Below are 23,294 nucleotides of genomic sequence, written 5' to 3'. Positions count from 1 at the left end.
TAGGCCTAAATGGTTGTCAGATGAACTAATAAGACATGTGGCAGAGAAGAAAAATGCATGGGATACATACAAATTAATGGGTGACATGGAAGCCTATGATAGATACAAGTTGGTCTGTAACCAAGTCACAAAGGAGATTAGGCAGGCAAAGGCAGACTACGAAAAATCCTTGGCAAAGGATGCAAAGAAAAACAGAAAAGAGTTCTTTACCTATTTAAACTCAAGAAGGAAAGGGATGAATCAGATTGGTCCACTGGATATTGATGGTTAAACAGTTGAGTATCCTGCTCATGTGGCTAACAATCTAAACGAGTATTTTGCATCTACATTCACGCATGAGGAGTTATTCAGGAAGGAGAATGATGTAGGTAAAGTAAACATTGGCAGTGAGCTGGATGATTTTGTAATAACTGAGAGGAAAGTGGAGGAGAGATTGTTGAGGATAAACATAAAAAAGGCACCTGGAGTGGATGGGATCTATCCAGTTATATTAAAGGAGGCAGCAAAGGAAGTAAGCAAACCCCTAGCCATAATTATGAGAGCTTCTTTGGACTCAGGGGAAGTACCCATAGACTGGAGATGTGCAAATGTAACCCCAATTCACAAAGGAGGATCAAAGGCTGACATAAGTAATTATAGACCTGTTAGTTTAACTTCTGTTCCAGGTAAATTAATGGAGGCACTGGTTAAAGAAGCAATGCAGGATCATCTAGACGAGAATTCAGTTATAGCTCAGATGCAGCATGGTTTTGTTAAGGGCAGGTCTTGCCTGACCAATTTGATTGGATACTATGATGTAGTCACAAAAGAACTGGATGCAGGGAATAACTTTGATATTATATATTTGGATCTTAGAAAGGCTTTTGATACTGTTGCACATGGAAGACTGCTGCACAAATTGGAGCAGTGTGGCATTGGAGGCAAATTGCTGCTATGGATAAGGGGATGGTTGAGTGGCAGAAGACAGAGAGTGGTAATCAATGGACTAATGTTATTAGTGGAGTTCCTCAGGGTTCAGTGTTGGGTCCATTGTTATTTTCGGTGTTTATGAATGATATTGATGATGGGATATCAAGTTTAATGTTCAAGTTTGCAGATGATACAAAAGTTGGCAGGGTGGTTAAGGACACCACTGACGCTATGCTGCTGCAACAGGATCTGGAAAGGTTGAACAGATGGGCTGAGAGGTGGCAAATGAAGTTTAACATTGACAAATGTAAAGTACTACATATGGGAAACAGTAACCCCAGAGCAACGTATCAACTCTGCGGTACTACACTGACAGTGGTGGAGAATGAAAAGGACCAGGGGGTAATTGTGCCGGCAGATATGAAGTTCTGAGCAGTGCAGACGAGCTGCAAGAGTAGCTCATGGTGGTCTTGTCAATGATATACAGGAATTTTTCTAGCAGGGATAAGGAGGTGATTATTCCTTTGTATAAGGCAATGGTTAGGCCACATCTTGAGTACTGTATACAGGTCTGGAGGCCTCATTTCAAGAAGGATGTAGAGCTGCTGGAACGGGTACAGAGAAGGGCAACAAGATTAGTGAATGGAACAAAGGGTTGCTCTTACGAAGAAAGGCTTAAGTTTTGCAAATTACAGAGTCTGGAGACTAGGCACCGGCGAGGTGATCTGATAGAGGTGTATAAGGCTTTGAATTTTGAGCATGCTCAATGCCAATGGGATTCTTCATCTTGCTCAGAATAATCAGCTCAGAGGGCATAAATTCAAATTGAGGAAGGACGGATGTCGGATAGATGTGCGGAAATTTGCCTTTGGCCAGCGGGTGGTTGGTTGTTTGGTGGAACCGACTTCCATCACTTGTTGTTGAAGTTGATAGCCTAAACAAATTTAAGGCTCAACTGGACAGGTATTTCGAGCGAACGGAGGGGTGAAATGGGAGTGGTGCTTTTTTTTTTTTTTTTCTTTGGCTGATGCTGAATAAGCTTGCTTTCTTGCATCATATGCCTCTACTAATGCTAACTCAAGTAAAGGACATTCTTATCAAAACTAAAGAACTAAAATGGCTTTGGCAGGACACAGCTCGAAGACACAATGACAGATGGACTAAGAAAATAACAGAATGGTACCCAAGAGGAGCTAGAAGAAAACCTGGAAGACTACGACAGAGATGAACAGATGAAATTCATGAGTTTCTCTGTAGTAAATGGATGGCTATTGCACAAAACAGAAGGAACTGGAAAGTTGCTGGAGAGGTCTTCATCTTGCAGTAGATAGAAAATGGCTGATGATGATGATAATTATCAGGCACACATGCAAGAAAGAACATGGCATCCAGGTTCTCTCCTCCCCCCCCCAAAGGAAATTACTATTATTCCTTTATTGCCAGAGAAAAGAATATGTACTACAGACAATATCCCTCAATGCCAAAGCAGAAGTATTCACATAATACTTATTAAACATATTACTAAAAACAATTCTGACATTGTTTACTTTTGCAATCTAGTAACTGTTTTAGGACTAGAATAGATGAAGTTCCTTTAATTTACAAAAGGTGAAAAATGGCACTCAATTTGGCGGTACATGCATCTTCTCTAGCTGGCTTTTGTGGAGAAGGTAACTCTCGAAAAGCAAATTTTTGCAAGAAATCAACATTATTACACTTATAAAAAGAAAAATAATAGTATGTCATGGAAGAATAGAGAACTTACAGACAGCACTGAGCCTTCTGTGCACATGCTACCTAGCATCAATGTTGCCCTATTTAGAAAAGCTTCGAGTTGAAAGGATTAGTTCATAAATTGAATTAATGATTGACAATCCCTGTTATAGCCCGAGGCCTAATTAGCATGCCTATCATTGAAGTCAAGATTTTACTAAAAATTTTAAAATCAAACCATTCTTTTATAGAAATCCATATTTGATTTTGTCAAGTATTATGGCATTAGTGTTCTAGATAGAGTTGCATTTAGAGTTATTATGTGAAAACCAGTTTGCATTTTTTTTTTTTTTTTTTTTTTGATAGAGGTGTATAAGGCTTATTGAGTAGTTATCAATTTTTATGTATTTTGCAGTAAAAGTTGTATATGTATGCTATTCATTACTTTCATTAAAAGGAATTTTTTTTACCTTTATCAGTTCATTAGGAGGTATTTTGTATAGTTTCAAGTCCCTAGTCAGGCGGTTCATAGTACAGAATAGTTCCTTTGAATCTGAAAACAAATAACATGAAACAAAATTCAAAGATAAAATTAATACAGTATCAATATAGTCATTTCTTCTGGTGTTTTAAAAGTACTTGAAATATTATGTGGTATGATTAAACTTTTGTCACTTACACCCAAATCCACTTGTTTGGCATCCATCAGACAGTTTTTTTTTTTTAATTATGAAACATTAATTTTTAGATTTTTTGTTGAATTAAAAACAGAATTTTATTAATTATAATTTACAAAACATTGAACAGAAATAAATGAGAAACTATTCTACTAATAAAGAATAATTTTTTTCATAATCCTTAGAAATGACAAGGTCAGTTGTCCTCTGGATTGAAGCATAGATGCCTGTGTGGGTGATGCTTGTAAAGCTCAGTTGCATCACTGAGGAGGAATGGAATGGAGTGGAGTATGAGAAACAGATGCAATCACTCACATGACATATGTTAAATGCCAAACAAAAAAATTTCTCATAATTTACATAATTTCTTATGTCCTTAGGGGATTTCTTTTTATTCCCAAATTAAAAAAAAAAAATTTTAACTTCTGTCATTCAGATGCCATGCTAGGATGAAAAAAAAAGGTTAAAGAAAGTTTCATATGCATTGAAAGGATTCAATTCATAAGGATTCAAATGACAGTTCACGAGTTACCATTAGCTAGAATTATGTGTTAACTGGGTCCTTTGGTAAGTGTTGGACTTTTGCTTCTTCCAAAGATTGCCAAGAACTAGGTGCTAGAACTTGGGCTTGGTGCCTCCGTAGCCAGGTGGGAAGGAGCAGCAGTCCGTAGCACATGCTTCTTGATTAGACCGGGGTTCAAGCCCCTCACCTCCAAATATGGAGGATGTGGAAAGGTCAGGGAATGACCACCGCATATCCCGGAGCAATATGGCCTTAGTTGCTAATGCTCCTAAAAACCAAATAACAACAATAACAACAACTTGGGCTTATGTCCAATTTAATAATGGACACCCTCCAGCTGATGAGAAGCCAATAAGCTTTGAAATAACTTCTGGTCAAGGCTTGATTTTTAAATACAATAGCAGATTTGCCTGTTTCAGGTGATCTTATACGTTTAAAAAGATTTGACAACTTATCAGGAACCATGGATAACAGTATGTCTTTAAATTGAACACGAGACTAAGCTCTAGTGCCTAGTTCACATTGTTACTGATCTTTTGAGGGAGCAGAAAGTTCCCTGCAAAATTGTTTACCTAACACTGTAATGCACCTTGAATCTGTCAGATTTTATTTTATGCATTCAAGTATCCCCTTCAGCCCTCATCATATTGCATTTTAAAAAATACATCTGTGGCATTAAGCCAAGCCTAGACAAATATTGATGAAATAATGATTTCTCCTTTCATTTGTATATTTTGACTTCTGTATGCAAGTGTAAATTGATTTTGTGCACATGCAGATTAATTCTTATTCACAAAAGTAAAAATTCATTCAGCTGGCTGTAAACATTTCAGAAGAACAAAAATATAAATATGCTTTTCTCAAATTAATTATATCTAATAAACAAGTTGTTTTACTAACATATTCTATTAATAAATGGTTAATACAAATCTTTTATGATAGTAATGCTTAATTTTCAAATATAATTTAATTTAATAGCTAGAATATTTCAGAGTCATCACTAAGAATTTACAAACTCCAATATTAAGCATAAGCCAGAGATATTAATTTTAACTAACCTGACTTTTCCATTCTTTCTACTTTTGCAATTGCCCATCGCAACATTACTTCAAACTTATAAATTTCAGAAACATTCATGTCCCGACCCACAATCATCTGGAACATAGATTCTGATAGATCAAGAAATTCATCTCTTGAAAAGAACTGGATTGCTCTTGTGTCAACATATTGCAAAATCATGTTCACCATCTCTGATGCCGATGTATACCTCCAGTAGTAGTTCTCTAGACTGTTCAACATTGTACATACCTGCAGAGAAGAGTGAATGAATGAAGAACATATATAATGTGATGTAATATAAGTTTGCCGAGTTAAGGGTCTAGATTAAATTAGATGTGTAACCTAATATCTATGGTATGATAGACTGAGCATTACAGCTAAGCACCAATGATATAACATGCTAATTTCATTTATTAAGATACTGCTTGCCTGATGAATTATATAATCAATATAAGTTTTATAATGGTATACATGCAAACTGGATACCTTTAACTTCTATAATTTTCCATAAAATTTATGGAAAATGCCAATCTTTTATGATTTTACAGATTGTCTTTTTTATTATTATTATTATTATTTTTTTTTTATAATGAAATTTTCTGTCCTGCATGTGTTGTTTAGCTAGAGCTCTCTCAAATTCTCATGGTCACAATGTGTTTTTTTTTTTTTATTGATATTTGTTTTTAAAACCACTTAATGGCAGCTTTGAAGCAAATACTGTAACACACATACTAGTGAGGTTACAGTTGTTTTTCACCATGTTATTCTGTGTTTGGGTTCGTAGGAAATGCAAATTAGTTTATTAATACACTTGTATAGCCATAACCAATGCCATCATGAAATACTTTTTGCACCCTAGGCAAATCAAGCATTTGGTGCCCTTTTTAATAATCCGCATGACTGTGAAGCACCCCTACCCAAATGGCACCCTAGACATTTGCCTGGATGCCTGCCATGCAATGCCATGACAGCACTGGCTATAACATTAACATTTTCTTGTCTACAGGAAACAAACAAAAAAAAAAAAAAAAAAAAAAAAAACGCTCACAAAATATACTTCTTAGTTCTGTTATGATTATGCTGAACCCGCAGTATTTGGAAATGTGCATCTATTGAATATTTAATTCCTATGGTTGTATTATAGTTTTCTTGACTGCATTCTGAAACACTCATTACAGTATTTCATGCAATTAAATATAATTGTGCTTGCCATGTAGCAGCTCATTCTTCTGGACTTTGCACATTGATAGCTTAAATAAATTCACGACAGAACTGGACAAACATTTGGAACGAATGGATGGGTGAAATGAGAAGGTTTTTTTTTTTTTTTTTGATTGATGCTGTATAAGCTGCTTTCTTGCATCGTATGCCTCTGATAATGCTAATTGTGTCACCTATGTGCTATTAAAAATCAAAGCTCATTCTTCTATTGTTAAACATGAAATTAAAATAGTGCCTTTTCTTCTGGCAGTGCAGAATATCGTTATGGGTGTCTCTGAGTCATGGTTTTGTGATGTATTACATGGATATATTTATTCCATGTAATGACTGCCATCATGAAAATTAGTTATCTGCAGACTCCATTCAGCTTATGCATGTATTCTGATACCTTGTGCTCTTCAAAATGTTGCCCTTCTGGGTTGAAATGAAGTCTTGTGAAGCCATTTCATTCAGTATTATGGGAATGAGAGATGCTGATGTACATACATGATCATTGCTTTTAGGGTGTAAGCCTCTGAGGCATGGCAGTAGTTGTAACAGAGTTGTATTTAATTTGCATATGATGTTACCGTATTCTTTTTTTTATCCATTTCTGTGAATGTTAAAAAGATTCCTCTTGAAGATACAACATTCTTGTGTTACTCTATGAAAAGTGTTGAGAAAAGTATGTAATTTTATTAATATGATGTAAGGTATATACTGTTCAGAGAACTCAAAAGCTCTGAAAGGTTGTACACAAAACACCCTTTACCAGTTATATGGTATTATGACAGAAAAGTTTGCTTTACAAAGGTATTATTTCAAGAAATGGGTCAGTGTTGCAGCTTGAGAATTGAAAGAAAACTTTGCACTAAAATACTAATGATTTTAGGTACCTATATACTGTTAATTTCAGTATAGTATATATATACTATACTGAAATTAACATTAATTAACATTAACTGAAATTAATTAATAGAGGGGTGAAGTGGAAGCGGGTTTTTTTTTTTTTTTTTTTGGCTGATGCTGCATAAGCTTGCTTTCTTGCATCAAATGCCTCTACTAATGCTATATATAATATTTATTGTATACAAAAGTGATATATACAATATACCCTTCACAGCAGCAATGCCAGGGTTTAACATTGGCTGGTGGGCAAAAACCCTGGAAAATGGGGCCTATGTTGAGATTCGGATTCATCCCCCAGAGCCAACAGCAGAATCAGTTTCAGAAATTATTTACAATATATTCATAAAGATATTATACTTTTGACATTTTTTGACAGTAATGTTACTAGAGCATTGCTAGTGTTGCTGAATAGACTTCTTTTCAACTTGTTGACCAGGGAGATATTTCTCTATTAATATGATGTTAATGTGTGTAGCTAAGGTTTGCATGTATTATGAAGTTAGAAATTACCTTATTCGTTTAGAAATAATGGCCATGATCATTGACATCAAAGAAGGTAACTACTCTCCTAAACAGCTTTTTTATTGTGATGACTCTCCTATTTTGGAAACATCCATTGGTGAGAACCTATATTTACAAAGAGGAGAAACTGGCAACAGGAAAACTCTTCTCTGTAGAGGAAATGCTGAGAGCAGTTATGAGTCGAAGCCCTTGATATATACTGTTTAGAGAACTGAAGAGCTCTGAAAGGCTACACACAAAAACTCCTATTCATGGCATGCTAACATAAATGCTTGAGTTATGAAGGTCTTATTTTTAATAATGGGCAAGCATTGCTGCTCCATAATTTAAAAAGTCTTGTGCAAGAGAAAACTTTGCAAACAAAATACTCATGATTTTAGATAATGCTTCCAGCCATCCCAAACTCTTCTCTGTAGGGGAAATGCTGAGAGCAGTTATGAGTTGAAGCCCTTGATATATACTCTTCAGAGAACTCAAGAGCTCTGAAAGGCTACACACAAAAACTCCTATTCATGGCATGCTAACATAAATGCTTGAGTTATGAAGGTCTTATTTTTAATAATGAGCAAGCATTGCTGCTCCCATAATTTAAAAAGTCTTGTGCAAGAGAAAACTTTGCAACAAAATACTCATGATTTTAGATAATGCTTCCAGCCATCCTGTAATTTCATTAATTTTTGCTAGAACATAGTTTGTGTTCATGCCACCAAACAGAACTTCTTCCCTTCAACCTTTGGACCAGGGAGCAATTTCTGTATTCAAGAGCTACCACTATGGAGCATCATACTATTTGGCATTGATCAGGTCAACAGACAGGACAGATCAGTCTCCTATCTGACAGTTTTGAAAGATGTTCAACACCACTGCCTATGACTTTGGTTTTGAGACTGCCATTCAAGAGACTGAAATTGTAGCCAATGATGCTGAACTGGAAGGTATGGAAACTGAAGGTTTGGGTGAGTTACTCCAATCTCACAACAAAGAACTGACCACTGAGGACTTAGTTAAACTGAAACAGCACAGAGAACAAGAGGAGGCTGACAACAAGTCAAAGATGCTCACGGAAGATTTTTTTCTGACTTTCTCCAGACAATGAATTTGCAGAAATTAAATTTGGCTATCACTATGAGCAAATATCAAGTTATTTTATATAGAATGAGAGATTGCTCAGTTATACAGCCTTATTACACTGAGTAGAATGGATGTATGGCTGCCACAGGTTTCCATGGTACAGTGCTATGAAGATCAACTGTTTGCACATATTGTTTTGCTTAAGTTATTAAAAAGGCAATGGTAATAAAAGATTTTTATTACCATTTTTATGGTAATACCAAGTTTTTTGTTTATTTTAACTATACACCACCTATATATCATAATTTTGATTAAAAAATGATAATAAGAAATATGGAAGGCTTAAATTGATAGCTGACTATTGAAAATGAGACTGCTGACTTCAGAGAATACAGAAAAAAATTTCAAATTGATATAGGGGGTTAAAAACAAATACTGTAAAGTAAAATTTGTTTAAAATTGGACAAACATTAAAAAACAAAAAAGTTAATTAATGACATGTGCAGTACAAGGGTGGAGAACATGCCGAATTTAACCAAACAACAAACTTGAACAAAATATGAAATAATTAATGCAGATTTCTGCAATTACAACCTTATTGCCAAAAAATATTTAACTCACCAATGGTACTCGTAGGTATTGTTTTGCATGATGAAAGCATGCTTGTAGTAAGTCTGGAAGATCATAATGTTCAGCGGCACAAATAAGACCAGGAATGTTGTTGCATGAAAGAGGACATGATCCAGTATGCAGGTAGTCCACAAGAACCCGAAAAGTATCGCTTTCAAACTCAATTATGTTGAACTGTAATGGTTAAAAAATAAAGATACGTGTAAACATACCACTTACTGAAAGTTATAAGCATTCAAAATTGAAAAAAATAAATTCAGTACTTATAGTATTATACTAAATTATTTAGAAGTAACTATTTAGAGAGAGAGAGAGTGTAGCAGTTGGATCTTCCATGGCCACAAGGCTAAAGAAAGCATAAAGGTAAACTGCAGTCATTATCAACCCACTGCATTATGGAAACCTCTTCAGCGATACATGTTGAGAGAAATGGACAATAATCTGCCACGCTGGTCCAGTGCGAGTTGGCAGATCAACCATATTTAGCAGTCAGGGGCTTGAACTCCAGTCTACTCAAAGAGCGGATGCTACTGCACTCCCGCTCTTGACCACTTGGCTATGGAGGCCACTAAAGGAAGCATATGTGTTGCAATTAAGTTGTAAAATCATCTGGCCCTGGCTAAAGAGGCTTAAGAATTCATATTTATAATGTGAATTTATTATTACTTATTTAAAAATATTAAATGTATGTGGTCATTTCTGAACTTTGCAAGGTGGATTTTCTTACAAAAATCTAAAGAACATAATTCATTCATTTCTTTAATTATATGAGAATGTGTTGCATAAAGTAAGAAACTTGCCAGATATTTGAACATTTCTATGCTGACATTCTTCATGTCAGCATAGAGAAAGGTGATTTTTTTTTTTAAATATATTTTCACATAGTAAAAACATCTTGAAAATTTCCATATTCAGATCAGTCCCATTTTACCCCTGTTTAATAAATATGACAGCAACATTATTGGGACACTAAAAAAAACGACAGGAGACAACAGTTCAGATCACATCAGATGTTAATATAATGCAACTCCTTTGGTCTATGACACAGTATAATCTTCGTGGAATCTTTTAAACCAGTTCAGGAGAAGTGGCAGCACCTCCGTGGGCAGGAGCAGCAGTGCGTAGCACACGCTTTTTGATTAGGATGCAGAAAGGTCAGGGAATGACCACCGCATATCCCCGGAGCAATATGATGTAAGAAAGCAAGTGTATACAGCATCAGCAAAAAAAAAAAAAACTTCACATATCACCTGCCCAACCCCTTTAATAAATTTTCTATTCCTTATATTCAAACTACCCACTTCCACAACGCCCCAGATGGAAGTTAATGTTTAGGCGCTGAAGTGGTGGGGAAGACTAAAGTAGTGTGCAATTTGTGATATTTATGAAATTCATAAATGAATAATTATAAAAAGCATTAACTGCTGGTAGTTAAAGCACTCCTGGCAACTGATTAAAAATCAGATATTACAGTAATCCTTAAAAAAAATCATAGAAAAATCCATTGGTTAGTGTCACAAGATTTTTTGCCATTTTAATTGAAAAATCACCAGAATTTTGATGTTACAAAATTAAAAATGTCTCCAGGTGACTTTCAAAAACACCAGATCGGTGTAAAAAAAAAATTATAAATTGGCAACCCTATTCTTTTCTAACCAGCTGCACAATAATGGAATTGCCATATTGGTACATAATTTTTTTTATAATAAATAGGGAAATTATAATTTTCTTGTTTATTTATAAATTAACACAAAATTCTAAGGAACTAATGGAACCTAATTTCTGCTTCTTTCAGCTTTGTGAATTATGGAATATTTTATTTCAAGATATATCTTATTTCCTTCAGTCTCTTATTTAAAAGTGGAAAATAAAAATGCTCTCTCCTTCCTCACACTGGAATACTGTTTCTCCCATTTGCTATAAATTTGGTTCATACCAGACAGTGACAGTAGAGGTCTGCACAGGCCTACATTTATTACTTTTACCTGGCCCAGTCTAAAGTCTAGATGGCTCAGCTCGACCGGAGCCTGAATTTGTTTTTCAAATTCATTACCTATACCCAACCCACCCGAACTGATTTTTATCTCTGCCCAACTGAAACTTTTATATAAATAAAATCGCTAACATTAGTTTCTGAAGTTTCATAATAATAAAAAAATAAACATTCAAATTCACAATTCAATATTAATAATTATATAAATTATAGTTATTAATTATAAAAAAATAATGTAATTTTCAATTTATCATATTTAATATAATTCCAAAATGAATATTGATATCCATCTCTACCAGCCAATTTCTCTTCACATGCTTTTTATTGAAAATTGTGCAGAAATAAGAGTCAACACTATTGCTACTTAAATTTTTTTGATGCTCTTACACTGCTAATCCAGCTGCATTAAATTTCTTTTGGAGCTTGTATTACTGCCGGATCATTTCCACAAAAGAGTACAAATTTTGGAGATGTTGGCAAAGTGCACCTTATTGGTTAATTAAAAGCGTCAACAGACAAATAATACACATTTTTTCTAAAAATAACTTTAAATACATAAAAAAAATATATATATATATATATATGTAAGAAATAGCCCGAAAAAGTCCGAAATATTTTAAATAACAATTCGTTACAATTATTCGAGCATCATTCGTGTTACCAGGCCCAAGGGCCTGGTCTGTCCAAAGCACAAGGGCCAGGCCTGGGCCCATGCAGACCTCTACCAGACAGTAAACACTAGTGGAAACAAATTATGAGTTGCAAAAAATTATTCATTTGCAATATACATAAATAAACTATGAATTAAAGTACTGATTAATCATCAAATGCAAACATTGTAGGGATAGCAGATGAAGTAAGAAAGCAGATTTATACACCATAAGCAAAAAAAACCTTCATACATCACCTGTCCAAAATTCTTTAATAATATGTCTGAGAGATATGGTATCATTCAGACATGTGATGCTGAATTTGAATATGGGAAGTACAGTATATACAAGAAGGGCAGAAAGAACAGGAGGGGTGGAGAAGTTATACAATTAGATTCTCATCTAATAGTATAACATGCATAGAATCTGCATGGTGTAAGTTAGTTGGAAGCAAAGAAACAATGAGAGTGAGAGTAATCAAAAGACCAGAAGATTGTGAAGAATATGATGAGAGTTTTTACATGCAGATGGAATGGGCAAGCAGACAAGAATGTCTTATTGTAGATGACTTTAATCTGCCTTAGATTGATTGAAATAAGTGGGAGGGGAACTCACTTTTTGGGGGAAAAACTTTTAAATAAACTAGATGATTATTTGTACCAGCATGTTAGAGAAAATACTAGGGGTGAGAATTATTCTTAACTTCATCATTACTAATGAATCAGATAGTAATAGTAATTGTCATATAGTGCAAGGAAGCCACAGGCTTTTGCTGCACTGCCAAAAAAAAACAAAACAAATAGACACGAAAACACAAATTATGTGCTTCCTTACACAGGTAACTATACAATTAACCGCTGAATTTATTCAAACTGCCAACCTCAACTACCTGTGAGGGCAACTTTTTCTGCAATCAATGACTCACTAGGGCGCCTCCGTAGCCAGGTGAGCAGGAGCAGCAGTGCGTAGCACACGCTTCTTGATTAGACCGGGGTTTGAGCCCGTGACCACCAAATACGGAGGATGCGGAAAGGTCAGTAAATGACCACCGCATATCCCCGGAGCAATATGGCCTTAGTTGCTAATGCTCCTAAAAACCAAGTAACAAACAATGACTCACTGGCTAAAAGAAAACTTTCTATAATCTAATCCGAATCTCAATCCCTGTAGTTTGAGTTTATGACCACAAGGTCTGGAATTCTTCATAACAGTGTAACGTGCGTTAATTGTCTGACGACACCAGGGGTTCCCCCCCCCCATCTCCACGTTGTGTACTCTGTTTTTGTGACACTGAACTCTGCAGAGGCCAGAGACACTCAGTGCCCAGCCTATTCATTCTGTCTTTCATTCTACATTGCATCCCCTTTCTACTAGCTTACCGATATTTTTCAGCTAATCTGCTTCCATGGCTACCTCTACATCTCCCTCCCTTAAATAAGTAATTATTTGGTGTGGGGCCCCAGGTTTCTACACATGGCAGGATAGTCCTGGGGGTACCCAGATCAATCTGGTTTTGTTGTGTCAGGGTGCAGAATACTGCTGTCCTGACAGTTTTTAAGTCATTATCTGGGCCTGGTGGGAGATTTAGGCAATTTTAACTATTGATTATTGTTTAATTGTTGGGGGGCTGAATTGCCATTCTTTGGATAGGTCTGCACATTTCGAATACTTTCTGTGTGAAGGATGTAAAGGCTTTATAGTTTTCCTTTTCTGTGATAAACAGGTGTTTTTCTCCCCTAGGAAGGGGACCAATCTGTGCTATTAGCTGTGTTCTGGGGAAATCAAATTATACATTCATATAGAATGTGTGTCCAGTCTTCATGGTGCCTCCGTAGCCAGGTGGGCAGGAGCAGCAGTGCATAGCACACGGGCGCCTCCGTAGCCAGGTGGGAAGGAGCAGCAGTGCATAGCACACGCTTCTTGATTAGACCGGGGTTCGAGCCCGTCACCACCAAATACGGAGGATGCGGTAAGGTCAGGGAATGACCACCGCATATCCCGGAGCAATATGGCCTTAGTTGCTAATGCTCCTAAAAAACAAACAGCATAGCACACGCTTCTTGATTAGACTGGGGTTTGAGCCTGTGACCACCAAATACGGAGGATGCGGAAAGGTCAGGGACTGACCACCGCATATCCCCGGAGCAATATGGCCTTAGTTGCTAATGCTCCTAAAAACCAAACAACAACAACCAGTCTTCATTCTTGTCACAGGTGCAGTTTGGGTCATCAATCAGCCCTAAGGAGGTTAGTTTTGCTATTAGGGAGCTGTGACCTGTCTGTATAAACATTGCAAAAAGTCCAGGGGCATACCACTTAGGTGGCTTTGGGCTAATCATTGCTACCGTAGCAGAAACCTTTTGGCAACCAGACCTCTGGTTTCCTGCTCCCACTTTGTTTGCCATAGCTCGTGGAGCTTTGTGCTATTCTTTTTCTTTCAGCATTGAAGGTGTTGGCTGTATCAAGGGTATCCCCAGAAATTCTGTGGGTATGCCCTTTTTTAGTCTATAATACAAGCCTCTTTTGGCTACCTCCAGTTGGGAGAGCTCCGGCCAGCAACTGTACCACAGGTGCGCTTACTGTGCGACATGCTCTGGTAATAGTGCGAAGTATTGTCCTGTGTAGCAATTCTAATTTATTCCTATTTCTTATTATGGCTGAGCAGGTGAACCACACACTGGCTCCATAGGTGATAACAGGTAGGAACATTGCACGGTATATGATTGCCAGGGTCTTTCTTTTGAGCCCCCAGTCTGCTCAACTGATCCTGGCAATCATACCTGCATAATTTCTCACTTTCTTCACCAAGTAGGTCAAATGTGGGTAAAAAGTTGATTTTGAATCAAAGACCACTTCAAGATATTTTAGTTCTGTTACCATTTTTATAGTAGTTGTGTTAATTTTGATTTGTGGATGTCTTCTAATGTCCAAATTGCCTTTTAGAAGTATTTATTTGGTTTTTTCTGGCAATATTTTGAGCATGTGCATTTGTGCCCACTCCTGCAACTGCAAGAGGGTGGCATTTGATCTCTGCTCTACAACCACTCTTGTGTTACCTTTTACAAGGAAAATCATGTAATCTGCAAAGGCCAGGCTTTCCATGGGGTCCAGATCCAAGGCCGGAAATTTGTCCAGAACAATATTTCAGAAGAAAGAGCCAAGGATTGAACCCTGCAGACAGCCTTTATTCACAGGGTGTGTCAATTCCTGGAAACTTGTGCGTACTGAGACACTTCTGTATGTAAGGTAGCTGTTTATTACCTTATAGAGCTTTTGTGGGGGCATTTACCTTGCAGAGTCTCCTAAGGACACTAGGCTACCAGAGTGAGTCAAATGCCCAAGCAAATTCAATAGAGATTGCCAGCATATATTTCTCCTCTCAGTTTTTAGCTGTTGTCAGTAGGTGGTGCATGGCATCCGCCATAGAGTTGCCCTGCTTAAAACCATACTGATTGTTGGAATGTTTCTGTGTAGTATTGAGCTAATCTGCTATATATTAGTCTTTCATATATTTTTCCTAGTACAGGAAGTAAAGGCTATTGGTCTATATGATTTAGGATCAGTAGGGGGTTTCTAAGGGTTTTTTGAGAATTAATCTTAACACTGCCTTTTTTTCCATATTTTTGGGAATATACCTTCTGTCATACAATTATTATATACTGCTATTAATTTGTCTGGTGTTATTTCCACTAATTTTTTGATAATCTCATCCTCTAAGAGATCAAAACCTGGGAATTTATTGTTTTTTTGGTTTTAGATAGTGCCATTTCTGTCTTTTATAGTAAACAGAGGTTCAATGTTCAGTGTTTTCTTTTATAATGTCTAGCTGGGTGGGAAATTCTTTATAACAGTTGAGGATTCTACCTTTCTGATTTTACTAATCCCTCTTAGAGCTTTATAAACCTCTGAGGTTCCGGGTTGCCAGCCTCTGTAGCCCACATAATCAAAGTCTCTCCTCAGTCATACAGTCGTCCTTCTACCAATCTCACCACTTGAGTTGCCCACCTTTGGACCCTTTCAAGAAACTGAATGTCTTTTTTTCAGATGAGGTCTTCATACTTGAACACAGTATTCCAAATGTTGTTTTACAATTGCCTTATGCAGTGGGATTATGACCTCCCTATCTCTACAGGATAATGTTTGATAAACAATTGATAGGACACCATGGACTTTTCTGACTGCCTGTATACACTGTTCAGAAAACTTCACATGTGCCAGTATTGTAACTCCTGGATCCCTTTCCTCCTCCTCCACCATTTTTAATTCAACCCCAACAAGTGTATAATTTATTTGTGGGTTGCTGTTCCCCCGAGTGTGAGACCTTGCATTTAGCAGCATTAAAAAATTTGGTGTCTCTGACCATCTTTGAAGTCTGTTCAAGTCATCCTAAAAGAGCACTGATCATTAATGATTCTGCCAATATTTACATCATCTGCAAATTTTAACATCACCTTCCATCCCTTTGACGATGTCATTTATGAAAATGAGAAACAACAGTGATCCAAGAACCCCACTCCTGACGTTACACCAATCTGAAGAATATCCATTAATCACAACCCTCTGCCTTCTGCCCTGCAAACAGCCAGAAATCCATCTTAGAATCTCTTCAGTAATTTCAACCTGTTCAAGCTTATACAGTAACCTCTCATGAGGGACAGAGTCAAATGTTTTACTAAAATCCAAATAAATTATGTTGAAATTGTTCCAAAAATCCAGCTCATGAGTAACTGTCAAAATAGCCTACTAAGTTAGTTAAGCACGATTTTCTCTTAACAAAGCCATCTTGTGTGTCCTTCAGAATGCCATATCAATCTAACTGTTCCTGGATTGCACTCTCAATCATTGCCTCTTAAGATTTTTCCTACCATTGAAGTCAGACCAACTGGTCTGTAGTTACTAATTTCACTCTTAGAACTGCTTTTATGTATTGGTGATACTCTGGCACTTCTCCAATCCAAGGGAATCTCCTCTGAGTCCAAAGATGCCCTCATAATTAACCTCAATGGTTCAATACATTCCCTCACACTCTCCCTCAAAACTACAGGCTATATGCCATCAACTCCAGGAGTCTTATTTGCCTTTATGCTCAAAGATTTTCTAATAAACAATCATCTGTAATTACAACATCACTAATTTCATATTGCTCAGCTTCACTCGTGCAGCCTCTTCTCAGCATAAAGGGTCTTTTGTCAGTAAAGACTGATGCAAAGTCCCTATTCAATTCATCCACAACACCAGTGGGTTATCTAAGACATTCCCACACCCAGTGCACAACAATCCAATCTGATTAGCTTTCTTCTTTGATGTATTAACATACATGAAAATTTCCTTGTTCCCATTCTTTGATCTCTTGGCCAATGCTTTCTGATATGCAGCCTTGGCCTTTCTGACGTTATTTGTTCTACTAATACAGATCAACTTGTACCTGTTGTAGGCTTGTAGTATTAGATGACATCACAGGACTTAAAGTACAGGAACCATTCTCAGGAAGTGATCATGCAATCGTCAGATGGAAGATGAAGGAAGATGTTGTAGTAGTTAAAGGTAAAGGCACTGGATTTAAGTTCAGAAGAAGGAACTTTGACATTTTAAAGTGCTATATGGTATCTGTGAATTGGGTGGATTGGCTCCAATTTGTACACCAGTCTTCCATGTGCAACAGTATCAAAAGCTTTCCTGAAATCCAAGTATGTTATATCAAAATTATTTTTTGCATCCAGTTCCTTTGGACCACATTTTTGTAACCAATCAGACTGTTCCAACAAGATTTCCCTTTAACAAACCCATAAAAAGGTAAGTGCAGCCATTATCACTCCACGCACCCTATACTGTTAAATAATTGCAGCCTTGTCTAGATGATCCTGCATTAACCAGTGACTCCATTATTTTCCCTGGAACACAAGTTAAACTAACAGGTCTGTAATTGCTTGTATCATCCTTTGATCTCCCTCCTTAGTGAATTGGGGATACAATCGCACATCTCCAGTCTGTGGGGACCTCCCATGAACCCAAGAATACACTCATAATTACGGCTCAAGTTTTGCTTACTTTCTTTGCTGCCTCCCTTAATATTACTGGATAAAGTCCATCCACCCCAAGTGCCATTATTATGTTCAGCTTCAATTTCTGGTGCACTATGGTCATAGTTGCCGATACGCCCAATAAATCCCGAAACAAACAAACAAACAAACAAACAGCTTCAATTTCTTTTCCATTTTCCTCTCCGATATTACAAAATCATTTAGCTCTCTGTTAGAGTTTTATAAACTTCTGGTCTCCACTTCCCTCGAGAATTCCTCACATATGAAATGTAGATGAAAAATACGCATTCAATTTGTCGACTACCTGAGCAGAATCATCAACTTGCTCAGGTAACGTCGAACCATCAATGTCAAGTGGACCAATCTGATTCATCCCCTTTCTTCTAGAGTTTAAAGAAGTCAGTCTTTGCTGCTTTTCTCTGCATTCGTTGCCAGAGACTTCTTATAATCTGCCTTAGCTTGCCTAACCTCTTTTGTGGCTTCATTATAGACTAATTTATATTTACCATAGGCTTCTGAATCACCTGATAATTTATATGCATCTTGTGCACCTTTTTCTATGCCACTTGTTTCAGCAGTTTATCTGACATCCATTTAGATCTAAGCCTTGAACAGTATATCAACTGTAATAATTTGATTCGTCCCCTTCCTTCTATTGCTTACATAAGTAAAGTATTTGCATTGTTTGCCAAAGATTTCTCATAATCCGCCTTCGCTTGCCTGACCTCCTTTGTGATTTAATTACAGACTTGTTTATATAGTAGGTGTGTGTTATAGGCCTAATGAATCTGATGATTATAATGAACATTTGTGTAGAGAAATAAGAGTCGGCCAGTAAATCAGAATGTCTTATAATGGGGGATTTTAAATTTTCAGATATTGACTGGAACTAGTGGATTGGTCACTTGCACACTAGCAAAGACTTGTGCATTTATTGGATGGCTGTTTTCTACAGCAACATGTTTGAGAGGCAACCAGAGGAAGTGATACCCTTGATCTGATTATCAGCAGTGATTATTCATGCATTAAGAATTTGCAGATAAAGGAACCACTGGGTGACAGTGATCACAATGTACTGATGTGGGAATTACTTAAGGATGTAACTACCATCAAGGCTAAAGGGAAGGGCCTTTGCTTTTGTAAAGGTGACTACAGTGGGATCAACTGATAATGTTACCAATGTTGAATTCTAAATGGGAAGCCTCCAAAATTAAGTCCTTCGGGGACTTAATTTTGGAGGCTACCAGGCTTTTCATTCCAACTAAGAAATAATGTTCAATGTTTAGGCCTTAATGTGGATGTTAGATGAACTAATGAGGCTTGTGGCAGAGAAGAAAAATGTATGGAATGCATATAAAGTATCAGGTGACAGAATCCTATGGCAGATATAAACTAGTCTGTAATCAAGTCACAAAGGAGGTTAGGCAGGCGAAGGCAGATTATGAGAAATCATTGGCAAAGGATGCAAAGAAACACAGCAAAGAGTTCTTTACTTATGTAAACTCTAGAAGGAAAGGGATGAATCAGATTGGACCACTTAACATAGATGGGTTGACTATTAATATTGATGATGAGTATTTTGCATCTACATTCACACATGGGGAGTTATTCAATGAGGGAAGTGCCAGAAGTTTATCAAACTCTAACAGGGAGCTAAGTGATTTTGTAATAACTGAGAGCAAAGTGGAGGAGAAATTGTTGAAGTTAAACATAAAAAATAATCGGGGTGGACGGAATCTATCCAGTTATATTAAAGGCAGAAGTGTATTGCTAAAACACTTCTGCCGGAACGCTCGTTCTCCAGAAGACTATATGATAATGGCACATTGACTGTACAGTAACTGAATCAGACTTCAGACTCGCGGTTCATAGAACAACCAGTTCTAGTATTCAGCTCATGGTGAATCAAAATGCAGTGTTTGCATGCATCACAGTATATCTCATTCGTTGGATCTCTTTATCTAACACATTGTACTTTACTAAGAAACGTCCAAGTTTTATTGCAAAAATTATATTTTTGTTTTTAAATAAATTTTAAAAGAAATTATTAATTTTAAAGATTACTATTAATATATATTTTTAGTAGCAATGGGTAAAATAGATATTTTTCCCTCCCCTTTGATTATGCCATTGTTTAATAATATTAGGTGTATAAATTTAATGATTTTCTATTAGGACATTTAGAAAAAAGTACCGGGATGTCGTTCTGGTGCATTCCGGCCGAATACACCACTGATTAAAGGAGGCAGCAAAGGAAGTAAGCAAACCCTTAGTCATAATTATGAGAGCTTACTTGGACTTAGGGGAGGTCCCCATGGACTAGAGGTGTGCAAATGTATCACCAATTCACAAAGGGGGTTCAAAAGGTAACACAGGTAACTATAGACCCTTTGGTTTAACTCGTGTTCCAGGGAAAATAATGGAATCACTGGTTAAAGAAGCATTGCAAGATCATCTAGACAAGACTGTAGTAATAGTTAAGACATAGCATGAGTTCGTTAAAAAGAGGTCTTGTCTGACCAATTTTATTGGATACTATAATGCAGTCACAAAAGAACTGGATGCAGGGAATAACTTTGATATTATATACTTGGATCTCAGAAAGGCTTTTGATACTTTTGCACATGGAAGACTGCTGCACAAATTGGAGCAGCGTGGCATTGGAGGCAAATTGCTGCTATGGATAAAGGGGTGATTGAGGGGGAGAAGACAGAGAGTGGTAATCAATGGACACTGCTCATCGTGGACTAATGTTATTAGTGGAGTCCCTCAGGGCTCAGTGTTGGGTCCATTATTGTTTTCTGTATTTATAAATGATATTGATGATGGTATATCAAGCTTAATGTCCAAGTTTGCAGACGATACAAAGGTTGGCATAGGCGTCTACGTAGCCAGGTGGGAAGGAGCAACAGTGCGTAGCACACGCTTCTTGATTAGACCGGGGTTCGAGCCCGTCACCACCAAATATGGAGGATGCGGAAAGGTCAGGGAATGACCACCGCATATCCCCGGAGCAATATGGCCTTAGTTGCTAATGCTCCTAAAAAAAAAAACCAAAACATCTTTTGTTGTGGAAGTTTATAGCCTAAATAAATTTAAGGCTGAGCTGGACAGGCATTTGAAACGAATGGAGGGGTGAAATGGGAGGGGTTTTTTTTTGGCTGATGTTGCATAAGCTTGCTTTCTTATATCATATGCCTCTACTAATGCCAATGCCCATAGGTTTCTGTGTCGCCTGATAATTTATATGCATCTGTGCACTTTTCTTCTATGCCACGTTTCATTAGTTCATCCGACATCCATTTAGGCCTATACCTCGAAGAGTATTTTTTAGTTTTTAAGAAAAGCCAAGTAGCTTCTATGATTAATTTCTTGAACACTTCCCATTTAAAATTTGCTGATGGTAACATCATCAGTTGGTCCCACTGTATAGAATTTAAAAACTCTGAAACCACTGTAGTCTCCTGTACGAAAGCAAAAAGCCCTCCCTTTGCCCTTGATGGTAGTTACATCTTTAAGCAAATCCCACATCAATATACTGTTATCATGCCACCTAGTGGTTCTTTTATCTGCAGATTCTTAATGCAGAAATAATCACTGCTGATAATCAGATCAAAAGTATTGCTCCCCATTGTTGTTTCTCTAACATGCTGTTGTAGGAAACGTTCATCTAATAATTGCATAAAAGTCTTGCTAGTCTGTGAGTGACCAACCCACAAGTTTCAGTCAGTCAATATCTGGAAAGTTAAAATCCCCCATTTACAAGATATTCTGATTTACTGGCCCACCCTATTTCTCTGTACAGCTGTTTTTCTTGATTCATCAGAGTCATTAAGCCTATAACACACATGCACTCTCATTTTTGCATTCTCTATGCTTATGTCTGTGCACTAAACTGACTCAGTGTTGCACCGGACACCCATGTCAACTGAATGCACTGTCTTAGATTTTATGTGCTTCTTAACTAAGAGCATAACCCCTCCTCTCCATCCTTTCTGTACACATGGTACTCCTCATAATCAAATTCTGCATCCCTTATATTTGAGTGACACCATGTCTCTGATATCCCAACAATGTTTGCATTTGATGTCTTTACCAGCACTTCAAATTAATCCAATTTATTTACTATATTCCTAGAATTGGTGTATATGCAAGTATACGTATGCAACTGTTCTTACCCTTAGTTATCCTAACACAGTCCATGTATTTACTAGTTTCATGATGACTCTCAGCAGTTCTTGAAATCCCCAGCACCTTTCTTTGAAGGCTGCTGCTCATTCTAGTGGAAGCAGTTCAAGAATCACTTTTGCCTACAACTATTGTTAATCTGTTCAGCTTCTGTTAATCTATTCAGCAGTAAATTGTAGCTTCTGGAGACTAGGCACCTGTGGAATGATCTGATTGAGATGTTTAAAGCCTTGAATGGATTGAGTAAGCTGAATGTGAATAGCATTCTTCCCCTTGCCGAGACCAAACACACGAGGGGTCTTAAATTTATGTTGAGAAGGAAAGTTGCAAGATACATGTTTGGAAGTTTGTCTTCAGGTAGCGGGTTGTTGATTGTTGGAACCGACTTCCGTCTGTTGTGGAGGTTGATGGTTTGAATAAATTCAAAGAACTAGACGAATTCTTGGAGAGCATGGATGGGAGAAGTGTGTAGTGTTTTTTTCTTTCTTTTTTTTTCTTCTTTAGCTGATGCTATATAAGCCTGCTTTCTTGCATCCTTTGCCACTACTACTATATAAAATTTAGAGCTGAAAGGTTTCAAGCTATGCAATGTAATTAAAAAAAGTAGTACAAAAGCAGAATTTAAGTATGTAGCTATAATGGCAGCAGTATTAATTATGTGGCAAAATTAGTTGCTACAAAAAACATTGTACATATTTTATTTTTTGCAAAATCACCATGTGTTTCCATCTTTCACTTCAAATAAATAGCACTTCTCTGTAAAGAGAAATATTCTGCTATTTATTTACAGTATATGGTATTACCCAAACACTGTTTATGGAATGTTGTCCTTCATTGTTGAGTATATGTGCACTCTCACTGTTAAGCTATCAATTCATTTACAGCTCTTTTCATTTTGAAAACTTATGAAATTTGAGTTGTTAGCTCCTACACTGAATGTGTCTAATTACCCACATGTGAAGAGACAATTCCTCAACTGACAATTTCTGATCTATCTGATGAAAGTAAATAGAGAGAGTGGTGTAGCCTGCCTACCATGTAGGCAGGCAAGGCAAGGCAATTGCCTCCAGGCCTGGGCCCTTTAGGGGCCCGGTGTCTTTGGCTGTCTCCTGTTTTTGCAATTTTCATTAATTAAATAGGGCCCGAAAAAGGGTAGCTACACTAGTGAATAGAGATATATAATTTTTTGCAGCAAAGTTAGTTTTGCCA

At 36.9% G+C, this 23,294-nt stretch overlaps 1 protein-coding gene across 3 annotated transcripts in view; it reads right to left on the bottom strand.

The window, feature by feature from the left end:
• The window catches only part of LOC150080164 (uncharacterized), a 150,423-nt gene that overhangs the window by 5,013 nt on the left and 122,116 nt on the right, over nt 1–23,294 (bottom strand). For all 3 annotated transcript variants that reach the window (XM_090381804.1, XM_090381803.1, XM_090381805.1), the window contains 3 exons: nt 9,205–9,387; nt 4,881–5,130; nt 3,093–3,175 (listed from right to left, as the gene is read on the bottom strand). In XM_090381804.1, coding sequence (XP_090237930.1) covers nt 3,093–3,175; nt 4,881–5,130; nt 9,205–9,387 — 516 coding nt within the window. The remainder of the gene's footprint in view (nt 1–3,092; nt 3,176–4,880; nt 5,131–9,204; nt 9,388–23,294) is intronic.

Source organism: Mastigoproctus giganteus, chromosome 9 (assembly GCF_048544385.1).
Source record: "Mastigoproctus giganteus isolate SK-2022 chromosome 9, ASM4854438v1, whole genome shotgun sequence".
Taxonomy (NCBI): domain Eukaryota; kingdom Metazoa; phylum Arthropoda; class Arachnida; order Uropygi; family Thelyphonidae; genus Mastigoproctus; species Mastigoproctus giganteus.
The sequence above is the reverse complement of the archived record's forward strand: the minus strand, read 5'-3'. Positions and strand labels throughout refer to the sequence as shown.